The 24,752-nt window shown below is 45.0% G+C and overlaps 1 protein-coding gene across 1 annotated transcript in view; it reads right to left on the bottom strand.

Annotated features, from left to right (window-relative positions):
* Positions 1-1,278: 1,278 nt before the first annotated feature.
* Positions 1,279-24,752, bottom strand: part of LOC133884736 (uncharacterized) — a 39,295-nt gene continuing 15,821 nt past the window's right edge. Inside the window, exon 3 of the mRNA XM_062324279.1 lies at positions 1,279-1,900. Within this exon, the coding sequence (XP_062180263.1) occupies positions 1,279-1,900 (622 nt within the window). The remainder of the gene's footprint in view (positions 1,901-24,752) is intronic.

The raw sequence follows: 24,752 nt of genomic DNA, 5'->3' as shown, positions 1-24,752 counted from the left end.
TTGGCTGGCATAGGCCAAGGCCCAAAATACTAGTTGGGCCGATTAGGTGGGTCATAGGCTTTGTGTACTTTTTTGCTGGCTGGCCCATCGTCTTGAGGCTAGACCAGTTGATCATGGGATCGACCCGCCCGGTAGAAGCCGCGACTTGGCGCGGGCCCGATCTACACGTCTCTACAGCTTAAGTGTTTTGGAATCTATACTCGTATATAGGTCCTGTTTGTTTAGAGCTAGATATTTGTATCTCTAAAAATTTGCAGAGCTGAAATGGTAGATATATTGAGAATATTTGAGTAAGTTATTATATTTTTATTTTAGTTTAAAAATATAGACTTGAATCACTTTATCTTAATATATAAACACAAGATCTGATGTGGAGCCCGGAACTGAACTCTGCCAAACAAGATCATAATACACCAGTTGTGACGTATTTGGACGATCTTCACTGTCCACTCGAACTGATCAAATAACCACCGTGTAAAATTAGATCTCGTTTATTCTTTCAAAAAATACATTTAATCTCCTATTATTTTCCTTTCATACATAAAATTTAATATTTGTTTTTCATATATACTAAAAATACACCTAATCTTCTATTATTTGTGTTTTAGATTTTTTTAATTATTATAGATTAGATTGATTCTACGTGTGCAGTTACTGAGTATTGGAAGTAGAGGATTCATTTTCTCCCCGAGATGTGTCGGAACTCGGACCTGCTCTGATGTGAGCAAGCTGCTGGGAAGCCACAAGCGAATGGCATATAGAAAAGATCCTTTTCAGACTACAGAATAATACAATTATTCTAGCTTTTGGAATAAAAATTATAGCTTCTGCATCACATGATATCACGTTGCCGTATATGAAAAATAGTTGGAAACCAACCCTTAGAAGGGCGGTAATTGTGGTTGAGTCACCGGGGAACAACTTCACCTATCCAAGTTCTACGAGGCTACAAAATATTAAATAACTCTCTGAGGCTATGAAATTCTAAAAATAAATAAATATGTAATATCAAAGACTAATAGAGGAACAGAGACATGTCGGTAGGTAATACTGGTGACACAAATAATCAGACAGTACATGCTCATTAGAAGAACATGAAATTTAATCGGTCTTTGGTAAAACCAACGAATAACCATTAACCATCTAACATTCACGAAGCAAACACTATTATTCTTTGATTACTCAGAATCCGTCTTTTTCAATCGAAACTACAGGATCAAGGATCAACAAAAACGACAGACGCCCTCAAAATCTATCTGGCGCTACTGATAGATCGATCTAGACCTGCAGGACGACGGGTTCCCGTTCCCGCACCGTTCCATCGAACGGCTCACGCTGGCTGCACAGCACAATGTACGCGTAGTAGAGCACCCTGTTCTTGGCGCCACTGCGGTTTCTGCCGGTGTTCATGCAGAAGTACCTGAGCTGCTCCAGCGTGCAGCAGCCGAGCATCTGTCTCAGGAGCAGGAACAGCCAGTTGATCTCGCGCTTCTCGGTGGCGATCTCCGGCGACACGACGCCCTTGTGCCCGCACGCGTCGCAGTGCGGCAGCGCGGGGAACATCCACGCGTCCAGCGCGCGGTCGTGCATGGCGTGCCGGTTCGCGGAGACGAAGTCGCGCACCTCCCGGAACTTGGACTCCAGGTCGTACGCGATGGCCTTCCTGGCGCCGCAGCGCTTGCACCGCGCCCGCCCTCGACGGACGTGACGCCCCGGCGGCCGGCGCAGCAGGCTCTCCTGCGTGTCGTGCTGCGCGGGCCGCTCCGTCGCCCACGGAAACGGCGCCGGGCGTCCGTCCTCGGCGTCCCGTGGCTTGCTGCCGGGGCGGACGGCTCGGCCGGGGGCCGAGTCGTTGTTGAGGCGGCGGCGTAGATGGATCCGAGGGTCAGAGCGAGGGTGTCGTGCTCACCGTCGTGTCTCCTCGCTGCTTGCCCGTCCATTTCCCACCGGCCTACGGACGTTTGCTTGCTCCGATTGTTTGTTGCTGGCTTGCATGCTGCCCTAGAATGACGGCTGGTTTAGGGTTTTAAGGAGCGGATGTCGGAGCGACGGAGCGGGTTGTTGCCATGATGATCGCGAGTTTATCCTGGGCGCTGATTTCGATAGGCAAAATCGAGCCGGAGCGTCCGATCTGACCTCGCGAGGTGGTTCTAACTTCTAACAACCAACGACTAACGAGGCGAATCTCCGTAAAAGACGACAAGGAGAATCTTTTTTTAGGACATGATTTGTTTTTCCGGCCATGTCTATCTCTCACCTTGAATGCCATCTCTCTTACCATGGCGTGATCTAAGCTATGGGTGTCCATGGCGCCACGGCAAACCGGCGCCTACGAGATCCGGCCCCATGCGTCTGTTTCTCAACATTTAGATAAGATATTGTCAAGACCTTGCTGGGCCTGGACAGTATGAGGGCCTGGTGTGTGCGTTGTCTAGTGGGCTGGGCCATCGCGTGCGCGGGATATTATCGCCAGAATGCTTTGCTGTTAAATAGGAGTCGTGAACAAACTGAGACCTCTGACGATGAACTGAATGCAGAAAGATCGAAAACCAGGAATGTTTCCCGTGAAATCCCTCTTTTCCCATGATCAGCTATCTCTTCTTCTCCTTCATGATCGAATCCTCTTTAGGGTTCGTCACATCTGGTATCAGAGTCAGGTTTATCCTCAATTCACACCACCACCCCTCTCACCACCAGTCATTCGACATATTGCTCGAGTCGAATCGGGCGTTCTAGCGACCTCCAAGCCATCCGACGAGAATCCATACACAAAGCCTCGCTACACATCACGATATCAGCAGCAGATCATGGCGCAAGAGAATTAGTTTGCGAACTTCCTCAAGCATTACAACGAGGATAGGAATAAGGCGGAAGCTGATTGACTCGAACACCAGCAATCGTTGGAGGCCATCCAGCGGCTGGTCGAGGTGTGGAAGCCGTTGGAGAACAAGGTGGAGGATCTGAAACATGTCATCGTTGATCTTCAACAATAGGTCCACCAGCTACAACACCCCACCGCTCCACCGCCGGTCACCACGGTTCCATCACCACCAGAGGTGTTGGCACCAGCGTTGACTCAACGATGACATCGCTCTCAGGGATGCATACACCACACTTGCATCTCGGGCCTAATGGCCACCGCCATGATCATGAGCACCGGGGACAGGCATACAGATCGGTCATGACTCTCTTGCCAACCCCGGTCACAGGTACGCCGACGCATCTCAAATTCGTCCAATCCCACTGGATTCCGATGTCTGCACAAACACCTGCTCTTACCATTTCTAGTACTTCCTCTCAATTCGGTAATCACATGCTGAAATTGGATTTCCCATGTTTTGATGGTGAGGCACCCCAATTTTGGAAGCGGAAGTGCGAAGATTATTATGCAGTATATGCAATTCATGTGGATTTCTGGGTGAAGTTGGCGACGTACCATTTCACAGGACCAGCTGTGTTGTGGTTACAAGCTCAGTCAGAATTCTCATCTTGGAATGATTTCTGCACACGGTTGATTGATCGCTTTGTTTGCAATCAGTATCAAGAGCTTCTTCGCCTTCTCTTTGATTTGAAGCAAGTGAACTCAGTGGCTGAATACATGTCTCAATTTGAACCGCTCATGCATCAGATTCTTTCTCACAATCCATCATATGACCCTATTTTCTTTACAACACATTTTGTTGATGGTTTGAGAGAGGATATCCGCACTATGATCATCTTGCATCGTCCCCGTGACTTGGATACTGCCTATTCTTTGGCAACGATTCAGGAGGGTGCCCTTGTCACTACTCGCAGTCACTCTGAACACTCTTTCAACAGTAGACCTAGTGTTAAGCATATGGGTTTTTCTCCTTCTCTGGCTTCTGGATGCTCATCTTCTGAAGGACCAGCGTCAGATAAAAGAGGAGTTGAGGGAGTTCGAACGACAGATCACCGCTCACCTGATGACAAGCTGTCCACCCTTCGTGCATACAGAAAGGTGAGAGGGTTATGTTTCAAATGTGGAGAGAAATGGATTCCAGGCCATCGATGTGCGGCTAATGTTCAGTTACATGTTGTAGAGGAGCTTTGGGAGCTATTGCAAGGCACTGAAGCACTCTCCACCGATCATCAGTTAGAAGCTGACTTGGATGAATCTCTAATGGTTATTTCGGTGGTAGCTCTAAATGGAATAGAAGGTCCTCGTTCCATTCGACTTTGGGGATTTATTGATGATAAGGAAGTCTTATTACTTCTGGACTCATGTAGCACACATAGTTTCATCAGTGACAAGATTGCCAACCAACTGCAAAGACTCAAAATCCCGATCTCTCCAATTTCTATCAGAGTGGCCAATGGTGAGACTCTCTCTTGCACTCAACTGATTCTAGATTGTGATTGGTGAGTGCAGGGCCATTCCTTTCAGACCAATTTCAGAATTTTACAGTTGGGAGGGTATGACATAGTTTTGGGAATGGATTGGTTGGAGACTCATAGTCCCATGGTCCATGAATGGGACAAGAAACGTGTATCCTTCCAATATAAGGGTGCTCTGACCTCTTTGCATGGTGTGATACCAAAGTTGGACAGCTGCTCTCTTCTCTCTTCTTCAGATTTACAGAAATTATTACACACGAATGTAGTTCACCATGTGGTCCAATTATGTTCCACATGTGCCCAATTTGAAGACCCTATTCCAGAGCCAATCCACCAATTGATTCAGCAGTATTCCAGTCTATTTGAGGATCCTCAGACCTTACCACCACACAGATCATGGGACCATCATATCCCCTTGATCCCAGGTACTCAACCGATGTACATCAGATCCTATAGACACAATCCAACACAGAATACTGAGATTGAACATCAAGTAAAAGAAATGCTCCAAGCAAGACTTACCAAACCAAGTACTAGTCCTTTCTCCTCTCCTGTGTTGTTAGTAAAGAAGAAAGATGAAGGATGGAGATTATGTGTTGATTACAGGCATTTGAATGCCATTACAATCAAAAACCAATTTCCTCTTCCCATAGTAGATGAACTCTTGGATGAGTTAGCTAGTGCGAAGTGGTTCACTAAGTTGGACCTTAGGGCAGGATATCATCAATTTCGGCTGCAAGAGAATGATGAAATGAAAACAGCTTTTCAAACTCACCATGGTCATTTTGAGTTTAGAGTGATACCTTTTGGCTTGTGTAATGCTCCAGCAACATTTCAATGTGCTATGAATGAAATCTTAGGACCCCTCCTCAGAAAACGTGCTTTGGTTTTCATTGATGATATACTCATTTACAAACCTACCATATCAGCCCATGTTCAAGATGTTAGACAAGTATTTGAACTTCTTGATGCTCATTGTCTCAAGGTAAAACTGGAGAAGTGTATGTTTGCAAAACAGCAAGTTTCTTACCTGGGTCACATCATCTCAGCTCAAGGGGTTTCTCCAGGAGATAAGATAGCAGAGAGTCAGTCTTGGCCTACACCAAAATCAATTAAGGAATTAAGAAGTTTTCTTGGGCAGAATGTCTACTATAGGAAGTTTGTCAAGGATTATGGCTTGATTAGCAAACCCTTAAACTGATCTCCTTAAAAATAATTCTATATTTGTGTGGACTCCAGTTCCTGCTCAAGCATTTTCTGAACTCAAGAGTAGACTGACCACAACCCCAGTTTTGGCTTTGCCTAATTTCACTAAACAGTTTGTGATGGAAACAGATGCTAGTGATAAGGGGATTGGGGCTGTTTTGATGCAAGATGGTCACCCCATAGCTTATTTGAGCAAATCTCTCAGTGCAAAAAAAACAAGGTTTAGCAGCTTGTGAGAAAGAATGTTTGGCAATACTTTTAGCAATTGATCATTGGAGGGCTTACTTACAACATGCTAAATTCCTCATAAGAACTGATCATAAAAGCCTCATTCATTTATCAGAAAAATGAGTCTACACTCCTATCCAACAAAGAGCTCTAACAAAACTGATGGGTCTGCATTATCATAGTCAGTACAAGCAAGGCCAATACAACAAAGTTGCTGATGCTCTTTCAAGAAAACCTCTCACTGCAGATTTTGAAGTGGTAGCATTGTCTATGTGCAAACCTTCCTGGCTAGACACTATTGTTCAAAGCTATGCCACTGATCCATTCACCAAAGACATGACCGAGATAGAATCTTCACAAGCACACTTTGGCAAGAACTATTCAGGTTAGCCAATATACAACTCCAAATGAGTTCCTCTTATCACCCTCAAACGGATGGCCAAACCGAGAGGGTTAATCAATGTCTTGAAGCTTACTTAAGGTGTTCAATACATGATTGTCCTAAGAATTGGTCTCATTGGCTTCATCTTGCCGAATATTGGTATAACACTTCTTATCATTCTGCTTTGGCTTCCACACCTTTTGAGGTCATATATGGCAGGAAACCCAGAGATTTTGGACTGTTGCAAATCTTTGATTGCAATGTGCCTGATCTGTCTTCCTGGCTCAAGGAAAGAGAAGTCATGCAACAGCTCCTTCAACAACAACTGTCTCGGGCTCAACATAGGATGAAACAACAAGCTAATCACCGTAGAACTGAACGTTCATTTGAAGAGGGTGACATGGTTTACCTGAAACTTCAACCATATATCCAAACCTCTGTGGCCAACCGCTCCAATCAGAAGTTGGCATTTCGATGCTATGGTCCTTACAAGGTTATCTCTAAAGTTGCAGCTGTGGCATACAAACTCCAGTTACCACCAGGCACTCAAATCCATCCAGTTGTTCATGTATCTCTCCTCAAACGTGTTGTCAGCTCTAACATCACTGTAAGTTCAGCTCCACCTCTAGCCATTGCTATTTTGCAAGCTACTCATGTTCCAGAAGCTGTTTTGGATCGTAAAGTCATCAAACGAGGGAAGCTTACTATTCCTCAGGTGCTAGTCAAATGGCGCGGATTACTGGGCAACATGACGATATGGGTGGATCAAGGGAGCTCGCCGTAGAGGTCTGCTTCATTGTCGGCTTGAGGTCAAGCCGCTCCTTAAGTGGGGGAGATTGTCAAGATCTTGCTGGGCCTGGACAGTATGAGGGTCGGGTGTGTGCGTTGTCCAGTGGGCTGGGCCGTCGCGTGCGCGGGAATGTTACACAGGAATGCTTTGCTGTTAAATAGGAGTCATGGATGAACTGAGAACTCTGACGATGAACTGAATGCAGAAAGACCGAAAACCGGGAATGTTTCCTGTGGAATCCCTCTTTTTCCCGTGATCATCTATCTCTTCTTCTCCTTCATGATTGAATCCTCTCTAGGGTTCGTCATAGATATCACCGCCGTTGTGTCGAACCTTGCATGCAGGCCTGCTTGTGATAAGACCAGCAAATGTAGTCCTGCCCTTCTGTTGCAGCTATGGCATTGGAAATTCCAAGTTTCCTTCAAGAGTAGGTTACACAGCACATAATTAATTTATACTATACATAGATAGACCACGTAGTAACAGCCATCATGTCGTAACTCAAGTACTCAACGCAACACACAACCACACAAATACTAAGGTTGGAGGCGGCACAGGCACAGGAGCTTTTACGACATCGACAGGTCGGCAACCAACAGAGACTGTACCACTAGGGTCTGGATGAAGTTTGAGATATGAGTGGTATTTGGGCTGGTCGGCTGGACTTGGAATCAAGGGTATATTGTGATTTGTGAAGTTTGATCTCAATTGAAAAACAGAAAATTACTGATTAAAAAATACGATTGCAAAAATAGCAAAATCGTTTTCATCCCATTTCCACGTAAATCCTGAAAAATTCAAAAATAGTCAAAAAAAAATTGTAGAAAACGGATCAAACGCCGTCCGTTTTTCATCCCTACGCATCTATGCATCCGCACACTTTTGGGCTCATTGTTTTCCCACTGGGCTCATCTTTTCCCAAAAGGTCATACTCGTATGTGCCAGCCAACACCAACAGTCCAGCACCCCAAACGGCGAGCTTGCCATCCAACACAGGCCGCCCAGTGCCACTACCAAAGCAATTGCTGATTTTTTTTTTTTACATTTTTCAATATAAATAAATATATCTTGAATGGAAATATTTATGGGAATAGACGTCTAACACTCTTAAAAGTCTGTATTTTTAATATAAATATTTACAAAAATATATCTTAAAGAGTTACAACTTTTTTAAAGGACGGTAAGCATGTTTACCGCACTCTCATAGGGTGGTTAGGCCCACGCCACCCTTACCGCCCCTGAGAGGGCGGTTAGACCCCACCTCTAGTGTCACCGCCCCTTACTGCCCCATGAGAGGGCAGTTAGGCACTGCCGCTCTCTCAGGGTGTGGTTAGCCCGCGCGCTCGCCCCCCGGTTAGCCTCTATAAAAAGATTGAAATTCAATTAAAATGATCATTTTAATCCAGAAAAAAAAGAAAGAGAGGGGGAGGAGAGGAGAGGAAGGATTAGGAGCTCGATGACGTTTTAGATCTCGGTTTTCGGTAGTTTTTCTAGACTTTCATTTTTATTAGTAATTAAAATATTACTAGATTTAGGGTTTAGCGATATAACAGTAGTTACATTAAAATAAGGTTTTTCTGTCTTTTGTAGTATATTGTAAAGATCTATTTTAACATAGTAGGATAACCATCAGATGCATAATTGTATTTAGAGTACGATAATTTTGATTATCTAGACTTTACAAAATAGTGACGTAGGTAATAATTATAGATAATTATAAATTATTAAGTAGATGGGTTTAATTAGTTTAAATTGGTTAGTTTGCTTAGGAGCAATATTGATTGTAGTGAACTAAACGTATTATTAGATGATCATCAGTTCCGGTAATTTTGCCAGAGCTTCGATAATTAGAAATATAGGGTTCCGGTATTAATGTTGGACATATTTTTGGATTCCAGGTATGTTTGATAAGCTATGTTTTCAGATATATTATGATGAAGGTCCGATTGGTTATGGTCCTAGCGGTGTAAATCTCTCGGGATTTTATAATGTCATGAATGGACTTAGTAGAGCCAATGAGAGGACCACAGTGGGCGCGTGCAAGTGTCTGATGCGCAATTTTCAACTGGATCTCAAGCACCATAAGCTTAAGCTGAGAGCTGTGCTAAGTCGTGCTACTTAGGGGTATGTCGGGGAGCTCGTCCCAATTAATGCGACAGCTACTTGGAGGCAGTACGTAGATATAACATGTGAACATGGTCTCCCTCTTATGCTACTAGTTGAGGCACATCAGAAGGATCCAACAGAGATAAATGTGGGGAAGCAGTAGCAGGAACAAGTTAGGTATTGGTGGATGAAGCAAACTCAATAACTTTGGGAGACGAGCAGGACGTTGGGGATGTGTAGGAGATGCAACCGAGGGTTGTATCCGATAAGGGGGAGCACATCTTTAACATAATTGAAAAGATGGAGAGGGAGGATAAGGAGCTCGAGGAAGCCATTGTCGATGAGGATTCATCCGACGAGGAGGAAAGTGCTCCTGTTCCTACAGAGTGGAGGAATCAGGACTTTTCAAAGCTAGTGGTCAATGAGGGTCATCGGATACCGTGGGAATATCATGAGAATGAGGTGTCCCAGGGTGCTATGTATCCTAATAAGGAGGATGTTATTGATGCAGTGAAATATTGGTCGCTATCTCTTCGGAGGCAACTCAAGGTTGTGAAGTCAAGCAAAAGGGAGTACGACGTCAAGTGTTTGGTGCCTGATTGTCCGTGGCGGGCTCAATAGTTAGGGAGTATAACTGTAACATTGAGGAAATAGAGTTCTTCCACTATAACCTGTCATCTGCTTTTGTTACCAATGCTATGCACGGAGAGATTGTGAGCAACCTAAAGTATGAGCCATGATCAATAATCTGTGCTATTGAGGAAATTTTCTAGTACACAATAAGCTACGCCAAGGCATGAAGGGAGACATAAGGCTATTGAGATGATGTTTGGGTCATACGAAGCACCATATGACAACTTACCATGTCAACTAGCCACAATATATGCGAGAAACCTTAGAAGTTACTTTGACATTATGCATTACCTCTCGAGTGAAGTGTCTGGAATGTGAGTATTGCAACGTTCTTTTTTTGCATTTGTGGCAACCATATAGGCATTTAGGCACTGTCGACCCATCATTTGCTTGGACGGGATGCTCCACACTGGGAAGTATAAAGAACATATATTATCTGCAATTAGGGTAGCCGGGAACACCCAAGTCATGCCACCGGGGTTTGCCTTTGTGGAGAGCGAGAACGGAGATAGCTGGTATTGGTTCCTTGAGCGAGTGAAGTATGTTATTGTTCTGGACTGGACTGATGTATGCTTGATTCATGATAGACATGCAGGGCTGTTGCAGGCTTTGCTGGATATGCAATATGGCAGTGTTTGACGATGTGTAACAACAAAGTGGCCCGACTTGAAGACCAGGTGGTGCATGAGGAATATGGGTGCAAACTTTTATAGACAATTAAAAAATAAGCCTTTGATGAATCTTTTTAAGAAATTATGCAGCTAAAACTACCAGAGAAAGTTCAACGCACTATGGGTAAGGCTAGACAAACTAACCACGAAGCAGTCAGTTGAGGTAGCAGACACCAGTGATGAGTCGATTGCTCTTGGACCTATCCCAACAGATACTACCCAGATAGTAAGGAGGTCAGGGTTATTTGTTAGGAACTTATCGCAGTGGATACGAAATGAGCCAAGAGAGAAATGGGCCTTGATGTATGACACTAGAGGGCCAAGGTATGGGATAATGACAACTAATCTTGCTGAGGTCTACAACTGGGTTATGCGGGGTATGAGGTCCCTCCCTCTTGTTGGAATTGTTAAAGGTATTCTACATGGAACCTGTAGATATTTCATTGATCGCTACACAGCTGCTTCTAAGGCAATGGCAGATAACCGTATGTTGCATGATCAATGCTATGTGAGTACATGGAGAAGGCCACAAAGAAGGCACATATGCACCGCGCAAATCAGGAGGGAACTGCAGAGCACAGGTTCAATGTCTTATGCTGGGATAATGGTCGTAGGGGTGGCAGGCGTGAGCACCATGTGCAAGAGTGTGTGCTTAGGAATAGAATATGTATCTATTCGTGCCAGAAGCCACAATTGCTATACAGTCCATGCACACATGTCACAGCTGCATGTGGGGAGTCCAATATGCTACCCCAACAATATGTTTGCCGCTAATTTATAGAAGATCAGATATTGAACACATGGAACCAGGAGCTTTATGGCTACAGAATTGTTGTTACGTTCATAAGTGATCTAGGTCCCTCACGAACCTATGGGCCAGACTTTGAGAAGATGAAGTACACACCGGGACGTCGACAAACTCGATGGATTCGAAATGATATAGATGAATCCGAGGCAGGTCCAAGGGTGAAGCGATGCAGCAAGTGCAATGAAACTAGTCACACATACAAGAACTGTCTGAGAAATGCACCTGGTGTGTAGATGGGATCATGACAACGGTCAATTGTGAATGTGTTTATCATATCTGGATGCTATATTTGTGAGATTTTAGCCTAACCTATGTACATTGTATTTGGACCTTACATTTGTATATGATTGTGTATCTATATGTTGTAATCTATTAATGTAACCATGTGTACTTGTATGGTATATGCTATTCACGTAACTATGTGCATATGTAATCTATTCATGTAACTGTGGGTACCTGCATGGTATACCTTGTTCATGTAACTAAGTGTATATATATGGTACAAACTATTTATATTTGTTTTCAATGCAGATATGTCACACTCATCGACCCCTGAGCTTCTTAACCCTGCAATGGATAAGAAGCAACGCAGCTTCTTGTCTGCCGTTTGACAGACCGAGTTAGGAGTTTTTCAACCACGTGGCCCCGGGGAGCTACTTACGATCAACGATCGTTGGAAGCACCGGGATGTTGCGAGTTACCTGCGTATAGTTCTGATCATTTATTTGTTGCATGTTCTACATTCACATAATATTCCAAATGATATAGGTTGGTAGCAATTGGACCCTTACTGCTGTGTCGTTTGGTGGAGGCCCGAGCGATAGAGAACTCTGAGGCAAATGCGACCGGTGGAGGCCTGAGACTCACACTTTCCACCTCCCCTGCGGTGAGATGGCTCTGACGTTGTAGGACGTAGCCTACCTGTTAGGATTGCCTTGTGCCAGAGCTGCCGTTAGAGTCGTCGATGTGGATACAGACTGGATCAACGTCATGCTCGCATGGTTCGGCGCTGTTCAGCAGAAGGACGACGCACCCACCTACGTGCCTGAGTTCTAATCTAATATAATCATCCATTCGCAGGTTACTACGGTGATGAAGCCGGGACGTCTGCATCTGCACCTCCACCATTCGCACCTTACTTCGGCAATCAGGCATGATCGTCTACAGCTGCCCCTACGTACCATACAGGTACAACATTGCATTTTTACTAATATATTTGTTTTCACATTTACCGTATCTAATAAATTCATCCGTTCGTAGACACCTCGAGTGGTTATGCATGGATGACGGCGGCAAGATCGTAGTCGTCATACCTGAGTCAAGAGGATGACCCTGGGTCAGACCCCGTGTTTGACATCGTGAGGGACTTCTTCAAGGGCACACCGAACTACGACATCATCATGTGGTCCCAGTTGCTCAGTGCTCCACTATCGATGTAGCAATGACACCTATGATCGCTATGAGACCTACCAGGAAGGTTGTTCCACCAAACAACCTGACCTACTCTAGGGGTCACGTGAGGGCGAACCAGCGGTAGCGGCGACGAGACCATGATGGTGAGAACAATAGACGGAAGTGGGAGAGATAGCAGTAGGATTTTATCTTTTCCTTTTAACTTTGATGTTTGTTTCATGATGCATCTTCGATTCACAAACTAGTCATCTGCTCTATTTTCCTATCTCCCTTCGATCATCTGCCTTCGTCAGCTACGTGATGAAGAGCATATAAGACACATATAGTCTTACATATTCGTACATGTCTACTTTCTATGTGTTACATGTTCAGACGTTACTACTTACCATGTGCATTTCTTAATCCTATGTGACCGCATGCTACCAGCTTCTTAGAATGACGTCACCTCTTGCTGCCACCTTTTTAGGGAGACGCAACCCCTCGCTATCAGCTTTTCAGATTGACGAAACCGCTCGCTGCCAACTACTCAGAGTCTAGTGATCGCTCGCTGCAGGAAGGCATCCAATGCATGCACTATCTCTAAATTACATACCTACACTTGGTATGTAAACTATCGGTCCCTACTTATAAAATGGGAGACCGAGGCAACGAGAAGGTCATGACATCGCAGTTTTTCGAAACACCACTAGCATCTGATACCTAATACCACACCATGGTTGGCTTCTCAAGTAGATATTTCTCGCGAACATCTAAATTCTCAATGATAGCCCTACAGACTATGAAAGAGACACAGACAAAAGGTGTCGATGTGTTCAAGGAGGAGAAAATGAACAAAGTGCTAAACAAACCTATTGAGAACTTTTTAGGGCTGCATCTGGTCTTCAACGACTGCTGCCTACCCGGACATAACTGGAGATGCAGAGGTGGTCATTTGAGACTTCCACGCCGTTGTGAAAGAGATGGTGGTTCAAGCCGCCGTGAAAGAGGTGGTCATTCGACAACCATCACAAGAGGACGTGCTTTTACCACTTCCGCCACAACTGAATGGGTTAGTTCCAATGATGATGACTTCATGCTTACTCCTCAGAGAACTCCACAACATTGCGAATTCTCTAACGACGGGGTAGATAACTGGGATTCTAACTTTGATTATTTTACGTATACACCGGTACCACGTAGACCAAAATCCCTATAATACGATTACCATTGGATGGATCGGGAGATAAGGCACTGTCACGGCCCAGAGTTTCTAAACATATAATTAAGTGCTAATGAGCATCATTAGCATCAATTGTTTTGTTTTGAGCAGTATAGACTTGCAATGTGGATTAAACCGAATTTGGTTAAACCAGGTTTAATTGATGCATTGTAAATCATCTCCCAAACTTCCATGGAACATAGAGCTGGTGACAATTTTAGAAATTAGTAGATGCAAGGAGGAGAATATAAATGAATTTTCCCAAATTTTTGGGAAATGTTTAGAAGGCATAAAAATTATCACAAGTTGGAAAAGATAGCATCTTTGAACAATTTTTATTCAAATTTTGTTCAAGCATTCTGGATCAAACAAGTTCAAATAGGTTCTTTATGAATTTTAGTTTCAAACAAAATTTGTTTTACCAATTTTGGACCTTGGGAAGGCATTCAAATAGATGGCTAAAGTAGTGGGGATATTTTGCTGGCCGGTTACTGTTCATCGGGCCCGCATGTCATCCCCCCCTCCGGTTTCTCTACTCTCTCTGCCGTCTCCTCTCACAGAGCCAGCGGCGCTGCCTTTGTTGACGTCGGTGGCCAAGCCGCAATTGCCGGCCAAAAGATCCCAGCCCAGGCGCCTTATCTTTCCCCCCTGCCCTCTCGCCTGTCTCTCTCCCTTCCTCTCCCTCTGCTCGCTCTCTCACGCGGGAGGCGCACGAGCAGAACAAACTGCACAGCACCAGCCGTCGGCAAGAATCGCCGCGCCACTGACGGTTTCCGTCGAGCCCGATCCCAGTGGAGCCGCAGGGAGGAGTGCCCCAAGCTCCTCCGCCGTTTCTCCTCGTTCCCCGGCCGTTTTCCGCACGGATTGGAGCCGTCCGCGCGTTCTTCCCCAACGGCGGCAACCGAGCTCCGCAGTCCTCCGTCGGTCCGCCGCGTCCTCACTTCTCTGGCCCAACCCGCTGCACGGTGAGCGTCCCCATGCTCCTGTACACCTTATGCGTGCGTCGTTTTCCCTCCGTCCCGTCGCCGGCGTGTGCGTCCGCAATGGTTGAACCGCCGCCGCCTCCCCGCGCATGCCGCCAGCCGTGCCGCCGCCGAGCTTGTCGGCCGGGAAGCACGCCGTTAGTTCCACGTGCTCACGTAGAACGCGTAGGTGTGCTCGGCCAGGCTTATTACGCCGCCGTCTAGCCGCCGGCGATCTTAACCGAGCCGTCGCCGTGCCCGTTCCGCTGTGCGCCGCCGCTCGCCGTGCTCCGACCGTCGCCGGCGTCGACGTGTGCCCCCATCGTAACCGTGTGCTCGCGCTAGTGCTGTTTCCGCCCTCGGCCGAGCCGTTCAGGCTGCCGCTCGCCGCCGGCAGCCACCACCAGGGCCGCCGGTCGTCCGCCAGTTGCGCGCGCGCAGCGGCTGTGGGCTGATTTTGACTTCGGTCAAGGGAGCTAGGCCCACGGTCAGTGGCTTGGGCTAGGTCGGTGCCGGTAGAAAAAGGCGTGGGCCCATTTTAATATTAGAGAAAATCGGAAATTGTGAAATGAATATCTGTTGAGTTGATAAATCGGCTAAAACCCTGAAAAATGCATAGGAAATTGTGTAGAGCTCCAAAATTCATGAAACCAATTTTGTTGGTTTTGTTATGAAATGATCTATCCATTAAAAATACCAGTGACCATGAAATGTGTGCTGTGAATTATTGAATTAATGAGATGTGTCTAGGCTTTGATAATTCATAGTTAAAGTTTGGTATTTCCAAAATTGATGAGTCCAATTTTCTTATTCTTGTTTTAATACTCCCTGTCCAGCAAAAATAATCACCCACATGTTAGGTGCTGTTACAATTCTATGTAGGGTTAAGCTTAATTAATCCTAGAAGTGTTCAAACGTTTAGCAGTAATCCGATTTAAGAAAAAAGCTTCGATGCTTTAGGACTCGTGCCCCGATGATTTGCACTGTTATCGCATTCTATGGAGCATCCTTCATTTCATAACATTCATATTCATTGCATTGCACGCGTGATTCTTTTAGGGAACTTCGACCCGGCGAACGAGGCGAACGAGGCTATCCCCGGAGGTTTCCGCAGTGGTGATCGTGACTCGGGTAGCTGTGAGCAGCAGCTAGGGCAGCAAGGCAAGCATCGTTCATATTGCACCGTGTCTACTTGAAAATTTAATATGTTATCTACGCTTATGTATACATTGCATGTGTCGGGTACCGAGTTGGGTAGAACCTATGCCTATGCATTCTCCCATTTCGGTCACGTGTCATGTGTTATTCCATTGGAGCCTAGTGGTGTCGTCGCGGTCTAATTTTAGTTCGCTATGCTTAGTGGTACTTAGGCTTTCCGGTAGAAGTCGACGACGGCGTCCACCGTTGTCGCGAGCCTAGGGCTTATTACTTGTTCACACTTGTGGTTGTGTTGATGATGAGTCGGTTTGGTGAGTGGTGAGTTGAGACGAGGTGTGGGCGGTGTTAGAGGTGTCATCTGCTCACGAGGAGTCCTCAGGCAGTTCGGGGAGGGAACCCGGACACCGTAGACCTCTTGCACCGGTTAAGCACCTACCGTCGGTGTAGTCGGTTTTAGCACTTACCTTACCCACCACATGCTGATATAATGGTAGGCGAGCTGATTACCTTCGCAGACGTGGTCATATGGGCCTCGTCATAGACGGTGTGAGTCCGGTTTGAGTTCGGGCTTTTAGCGGTATTAGTTTGCTCGGGGAGTAGTTCTAATATCGCCGCGCCGAGCTATGGTTGATCCACATGGTTGGGCCTGGTTGAAAAAGGTTGTCACGGGTACCCCCTTGTGTGCATCTTAGCGGGTGGCACAAGCCGTATGGTCCCTGTGTCGTGTGGGTCCAGGAGTATCCCCTGCAGGGTGTATAATCAGTTCGAACTGCCGCGCTCTCGGTCATGAGCATTGCTATCGCTTATCTCCACCGAGCGACCATGTTTTGGTCGTAGAGTTTCGATGTGGGTTGTGGCATGGTTGGTTTGGGGTAGTTTGGTCGGTATGTGGTCGGTGGTTTGGTGGGAATGGTTTACTTTTATACACTTGTTGTTCATATATCTGTTCTGATCAGTTGGTTGGCAGGGTTTGAGTCGGTGGTTGGTTAAGTCAGCTGCTTACACCTAGAATCTAGGTTGCTTACCGCTTAATGAACTTAAACATGTCTTAATCCTTGCTACAGCTTTAAATGCATGATCCTTGGAGTCGAGAATATATATACTCATACTGTGTAAGACTTGCTAGTACCTTCGTACTAAGGGTGCTGCCCTTAAGTTGCTTTCAGGTTCGCAAGTTGGCGAGGAAGATGCAGTGTTCGGCTACTTTGTGCCTGCCGATCAGGGTGGCAGGCAGGAGTAGCACCTTCTACTCCGAACTCCAGCGCTTTTGGTATGGAGCCTAAGGGTATCCGGCTCCATACTCTTTTGTTGTATAGGTTTATCTTCCGCTGCGTAGTTGTTGTTGTTCCTCTTTTGTTGTAAATTGTGGAAGCAGTTACATGTTTAAGTATTGTAATACAGCTTAATTACTTGCTCTCTATTAAACTGTGTTGTGATATTTGAGTTGGAAGGCATGTGTTCCGATCCTGGGCACAAAACACGTGCCGGGACTACCGGAATGGTATTCTGGTTAATCGTCGAGGTTGTGGTTATGAACAATGATCCTCCTGATGATTAATTAGAATACTATTTGGACGGTTCCTCACAGGCACATACAAATTCAAAGGCTATTTCGTCTGTAATATTTATGCTACTAATTGTTGTACTTGTTGATTTCAATGTGGTTTTCTCATTTTTAATCTATTACCTAAGGCGTGTATGTATCTTAGATGTAGCCTACATGCCATTAGTAATGCTTAAATTACATGTACCCATCTCATATACATATTCTATCTTACATTTAATGTGATTTTATCATTTCACTTACATGTATTTATTCTATCTTCACTTAAATATTTTCTAGAATTTTTATTATTTTTATCTTAAATAAATTGTAGAATTTTTGTTATTTTTATAAAAAATAAACTGGGCTAACCGCTCCCTCAGAGAGTGAAAAGTATACCACGGTACATATAAGTGAAAGGGTGGTGTCGGCCTAACCGCCCTCTCAGGGAGCAGTTAGGGTGGTGACAGTCTAACCGTCCTATGAGAGGGCGGTAAGGGCTGCTCGTGTCATCGTTGTATGTTTTTTGCCTTCTGAAAGGGTTGCAATCTTTTGAAAAGGCAATAGATGCATATTCCAGTAAATCTTTTTATCTAGAGTATATTTTTTAAAATATTTATGTTAAAAAATGTAAAAAAAAAAAATCGCAATTGCCAACCTCTCCCGCCCGCTGAGGTTACTTCGGGCCTAACATTTCTAACGAGAGGCTCCTTTTGCCGCGCGGCCATGGAAAATGCTCCCATTCTCGGTCCTCCCACCTCAACCCAACACGAAATCGGCGCGCGCGGGGGGCTTTCCACAGCCCATACAAGCTCTAAACAGGCCTTCGATGCTGAACTCACCGCTCGAAACGGGCTGGATCCCATCAGCGCCCCCTCGCTTCATGGCCGGGGCCGGTGGCACGCGCTAACCAACAAGGCCGAGGCACCAACGCGCGAAGCAGGAGGGCAACAGCAGCAGCGGGTGCCGAACTCGCCGGGCGGACGAGCGCAACCGCGCAAACAAGCGAGCGAGCCGTGGCCGCCCCGCGCGGCACAGGGGCGGCGGCACGGTCCTCGAGCCGTGCGCCCGCGGCGGCTGCCTTCCGATTCACGGCTGGCACGCAGCGGCGCGCACCGTTTGGCAGGACGCGGCCACGCAGATGCGGACAGAGAGGCCGTGCCGGCCTTTTCAGAGCGCAAACAGTGGCAAGTTTTAGTGGAGTACTTTTGTGCTACTCGATCATAGGCTTCCTGCATCATGCAGCTTCGAGCCCGCTTTCGTGGATGTTCGGTCTCCATCAGGGCAAAAAGGACAGACACGCTTAGTGCTAGCCTGCTATTCTCTCCGGTCTAATAGTTGCCTACAGAGATGATTCTGTTCTAGTACAAACAGATGCCGAGCCTTATGAGTTTGGTATGGCAGGTTCAAGAGAAGAGCATGCTATTTTTTTCTGAGGATATAAAATGTTCCATCCATGGTTTAAAAAATAATAATAATGGTTTCAAAAAAAATTCCATCCCAATCCTTCGACCATGTGAAGAGTCCTGGAGGCTCTTAAAATGTGTTGAGAAGGTGAGATATAAGGAGCGGGGACATGCAAACGCATAATTATGCCCCATCGTATCATTTTGTCAAGGGCACCCATGCATGATGAACTCGAGTCATTGCACATACCCCTCGACCGTCTTTAATCATTCTCTATTTCGACCCTGCTTTTATCCCGTATTTTCGTATGCTTTGCTTGCCTTGCCTCTTCTTTGGTAGTCATGTATAGGCCCGTGCAGTAAAAAGTAGACAAGCCATTTTTTTTCACTCAGTACCTAAAGAGAAAAGCAATCCCATACGCCTGCGGCCTGTGTCATGTTGCGTTGGACAGGCCTTTTTCAGCTTGGGCCTAGAACCTGTATAACACTTCTCTGAATCATTGTTCTCACAAAAATACAGACGCAAAAAGAATTAATTCAATATCTTGCAGTGTAGCAAAATTTGAAGTTATGATAAGAGAGAAAAGGCTGTATCCGTCGCCGATCTGCCCCGTCGTGTTCCAATAATCTGCACATACTTGAACGTGCGTGATCACACCGTTTTTGTCGTTGAAGCAAAAATTTCTTCAGTCCCGATCCTAAGGGCCCGTTTGGCAGAGCTCTAGATTCAGCTTCTGAGCTGAATCTAGAGGAGCTCTGCCAAACGGCAGAATTTGGCTTTAGCTCCCTGAGTAAATCACTTCTCCTGATTCACTGAAATGAACTAGAAGCTGAGGAGCTGAAAAAAGTAACTTCTCCTGAGGAGCTGACCACGCTGATTCTCCTGATTCATAGAGTTTATCCTAGAGAATCATTAAGAATCACTTTCAGCCACAGAATCACTTCCTCAGAGAATCAATTTTTTTTAGAGAATTTGAATCAGGAGAAGCTCTGCCAAACAGACCCTAAGACAATTATCAGTGATGCTGCCTTCCACCAGCCCCATCATCATTTGAATTCCGTGTGGACAATGATACGCAAGCAAAACATTTTTAAATACCTGCCGATCGATGTTACAAATGACAAATGATTCAAATTCAAGAGATTATTTGAATTGCGGGAACGATGAGATTCTCATCAGCGACGGCAGCAGCTAACGAGCGAGCCACCATTTTTAATGGGGGTTTGCCGTCTTGCAACATCCAACGTCTCGTGCCCTTCGGTTGGTTGCCCGTCGAAAATGAGAGATGCGCCATGGAAAGCTCAATCCTACCGGTCTCCCTATCTAATTCTGATCGCATCCTTCCTCTTTATCCAGGATATAGTTTAGCTTTCGGATGCATGTGTCAGTTTCTTGTTATCTATTGAATTCGTGCTTTAGTTTTACTAGGAATGATTTGCTTGAGACGTTGCGCTAGCTTGTAGCCTGTAGGAAGAGGCAAAGAACGTCCTTGTTTGGAATGATATGTGACCTCCCAACCATCAGATGATCAGAGCGTTTAGGAATGCAGTTCGGCAGTTGCACCTAATGATGTGAGTGCTGAAAAGTGCCCTGCCCTTAAACGGCAGTACGTGTCTGCGAAGCTGTGTCAACCCATTAGCTTGCCAAGTCATGGTTGGTCAATTCATTGGTGCACTGATGTTCCAGATTAGACATGAAAGTTACACTGCATACATGATACATGTGTGATGCACTCGTCCTTCCTAGCTTGTCTGTTCTTTCCTTTTGTTTGCCACCGTAACACTTCTTGACACAAAGACGCGTGGTTCAGCTAGCTGAACGTCTTTGAGGGAAAAAAAGGGTGAATGAAACACTGCCATGTTTCCTTAGATAAAGCCATGAGAAGCACAGCCAAGGTAAGAAAAACATCAACCTCCTTAACAGGGAGAAAGCTCAATCCGTCCATTTTAAAGCGCAGATAATTAAACTCATACACTAAAAGGCAAGACTATGTGCTCTGTGTTGTCCTGCTGGTGACTGTCCATTGGAAGTGTTTCAATGGCTTTATTTAGCCAAGACGTGGTCCATCCGTAGACGGCTGTTTCAGTGGCTTTATTTAGGTATCAAGGCACAGCAGAGATGCTCCCTGCAGGACTAGTGTAAATTGCTACACCACGGAGGCACGGACGTTGATAAGCATCCGAAGACAGGGAATAAAGAAAGGTTATTACGGCACGAGCAGGAATGATACTTTACCTCCGCGGCTCCGCCGTCCCTCTCTCTGGCCTGGGCATCTCGCTACCCTCTCTCTCTCTCTCTCTCTCTCTCTCTCTCTCTCTCTCCCCCTGCATGGCTGCCTGCCAAAAGCGGCTGCGTGCTGTTCTCGTTGGTATCATGGTATGTGCCTGCCGATGCGCGTCCAGCCGTCCCCTAGAGCAAAAGCAAAGAATATTTCACCCGGAGAAGAGCGCTCCCTTGACTATCGATTGAGTGATGCTCGTATGCCATCGAATAGATTAACGTGACGCCTTCTGAATTTCTGGTTCACCGGACAAGGCCAAAACCAAAAGAACAAGAACAAGCTGGCAAACTGGCATGCGATACCCCTGCTCCCGTCATATGGGAGATCAGGGGATAGTAAAGAACTGTTTGAACTGGAGAAATCACGCCCGTTGGAGTACCGAAGCTCGTTAACAATTCCAAAATTTTAGAGATCTCGAATGTGTAGGTATAGCTTGAAAATTCAGGCCTCCACCACTTGCGACGTCAGAAAATTTGAATGAATGGATTTATGGATGAGTCACCTGACACGTGTAGACTGAAGATTTGTTTTGATTAGGAAATGGACATATCGACGATTGGAACCGTCGATCTAACGACCTTCTTAAAAAATAGAGGATATTTAAAGTAGATAAATCATAAGAGAACATATAAGTTTTTAGACAGGTTTAAACCTCTCTGAAAATAATTATCATACGTGTTGTTTGCCTTGTATTAATCTGAACTTATTACAAGTGTAGCTAGTTTAGATGGATCTAAACTTAGTCGGTGATTTTCTTGCTCGGTTTTTGTTGGCTTGTCTTGACTTGTGTTGCTCTGGTTCAACTTCTATGGTCTTGTATTCTCCTCTTCCGTAGGTCCTCTTGGTTCCGAATATATATGAGGGTGTCATACGTCATTTGGACTCCTCCTTCCTATTCTTGCAGATAAACATTCTCAGTTACAAGATGCATTAGGTATCTATGGGTGGATTTTTTAATCCAACGATTCCCTTCCTAAATATAAAGATATGCTCCGAGAATTGCTAGGAACCTTAAGGTGCCTGGATATGATACATATCCATTATTTATCGTCAAGCCTCCTATCAGTACGTGAAATAAGGTTTCAACATATTAAATTTTTTGTCTGACCATGTCATTGAGGAACTTGGGTCCTCGGTTAGTGTGAAGTTTGTAACCAGGTTTTTGATTTTATACTCGGGTGTAGCATTTAGGCCCCTAGATAAGTGGTAAGTGTTTTAATGATTAATGATAATTGTGTCATTGTGACTAACAAATTTGGTTTGAAGGGTATAAAAAAATTAGTTCACAATGATGATTGGGTATTCTTGGTCTTTAAGTTGACTCTATGGACGATCAAAGGATATGAGCATTAGGATTAAGGATCTTTTAGTTCTAAGTGCCACAAGGATACGAAAGACACTTAGAATACTATATGTCTCTTTTATTAGTCTTCTGACCGTATTATAAAGAGGAGCTAAGAGTAGTAGTTTGACATAGTTGAGTCGAGACATGGTTAGATACACACTTGTGATTCTAGCACTAGGTAGCTCAGAGAAGCTCATGGTTGAGATGTCGAGAAGTTAGAGCTCAAGAAAGTTTGAATTAAACGATCTCGAAAAAAATTATTTTCACCGGATGGTCTAGTGTTCAATGAGTTAAACTCACCAGAGCATTCTTGGCTCAGGTCAAAGAGATGATAAGTACACTGAATGGTCTAGCGATCAACAAGTTACTCTTACCGAAGCATTTTTGGCTATGTAAAGAACAAGTCAACACTGGATGGTCCGGTGTTAGAGTGAAGAGAACACCAAAGTATTTTATAGGACTTGTGCGAATTCTTAGAAGATGGAGTTAAATACACTAGATGGTCCAGTGTTAAATGAGTTGAAGCACTGAAGCATTTTCTAGGAGAATTACGTTCGGTAAAGTGGAGATGCTACTTGCCGGATGGTTCGGTGTCTGGACAACAAAAGCGCTAGAGCATTTCTCAACAATAGTGGCTAATGACAGCTGGCAGTGTGTGACCTTTGAAAATTGTGCACACCGGATGGTCTGGTGTATGTGAGATGGTGAATATCGGATCATCCAGTGTTCACAGGAAACATGGGTGGTTGGGCAATAGCTAGATTTGGACGTCTAGGCTATAAATACCCCCTCATTTTGTCTCATTAAGCACTCTTGCAAACCCAGAGGAGTTTATACACTGTATGTGTTAACAACTAGCAAGATAATGCACTAGCGTGATTTGCAAAGTTCTTAAGTGAAGATTAAATACATCATTAGTGCATAGAGAGTAGCAAGTGTGCATCTAGCTGTAGTCTAGGCTTGATCTTGGTCAAGTGAAGCTATTGGCTTGTTACTCTTAGTGGTTGGCAACAAGTAGCCGGTCTTTGGTGAATGAAGGTGTCTTGGTGAGCTCTTGAAGTTCTTGTTGGAGCCTCGAGAAGAGTAATGTACATGGTTTGATGCCCGCTAATTCAGAAATAGAGAAGTGACAATCATGAGGGAGTACTTGAGTATTAGTGGCTCAAGGAGAGCTATATCCTTAGTGGATGCTCCAACGAGGACTAGGGGGAGTGCTAACTTCTCGATTCCTTGAGAAAAAATCAGTGTCTTTTTGGCCATCTCTTTACTTTCCCGTATTTACTTTAAGCATTTACATTCTTGCAAGCCTTCAATTCTGCAATTTACTTTGTGTTCTAGCTTGCTTGTTTAATTACCTTCCTTTCGCTTGTTTATGTATTTGCATTATCTTTCATCTAGGATAAAATTGCTACTTATTTTATAATTCGATAGAGAGTAGTTTTAATTAAACCCCAATTCACACCCCCTCTTGGGCTATTCGATCTTTTCATCGGGATTCTAAACGTCTCTGAGTCCCCAGGAGAGTTCTCGAGGAGGTGTTCTATCAAAGTAGATTTTCTGATACTTCTACTCAGAATTCCAAACGCCTCCGAGTCTCCAAGAAAGTCTTCAAGATGGTATTCCATCCGGGTAGATTTTCCATTCGGTCTGTAATGAATCATCCTGTTTTTGCAAAGTTATGAGGGAGATAGAACTCATCATTGGCCAGGCTCGGAATTTGAACTGTTGTAGCGGATTTTTTGCATAATGGTGAAAAGATTCTCTGCCATGAGCACAGAAGGGTTGTTGTTTCATCTTTTCAATTATACCCCATGCACTAAAAAAATCTAGCAGATAAACAGTGCACCGATGACCACCTCTTTGTTTGTGTGGGCTTGCTGAAAAGACATAGCCTTGATGACCGCGCGTCGCTTGGGCGCCCGTGGCTCATATTGTGGCCGCGCTCAAAATTAATATTTGGAGATGAAGCGATGCGTCTCTCGACCTGTTGGCCTATATAAACCCTCAGGTGCTGAAGTCTTGGCTGCATCAAACTTGAATTCGATCATGGAACCTCCTCCTTGGCCTGAATAAACTCCTTTATCTCCTAACTATTCCCCATTCTCCCTGAGTACTCACCCCTTGCTTCGTCGTCATCTCCAACCGAATGTAGTTCGGTGGTGGAGGTTATTGACTTCTCCTCCAACAAGGAGGCTGAAGAGAGGGCGGCTACTCACAGTGTTAGGCTAAAGATGGCAAGCCCTCTGGTGTCACCAGTCCAAGATG

Source organism: Phragmites australis, chromosome 1 (genome assembly GCF_958298935.1).
Source record: "Phragmites australis chromosome 1, lpPhrAust1.1, whole genome shotgun sequence".
NCBI lineage: Eukaryota > Viridiplantae > Streptophyta > Magnoliopsida > Poales > Poaceae > Phragmites > Phragmites australis.
The sequence above is the reverse complement of the archived record's forward strand: the minus strand, read 5'-3'. Positions and strand labels throughout refer to the sequence as shown.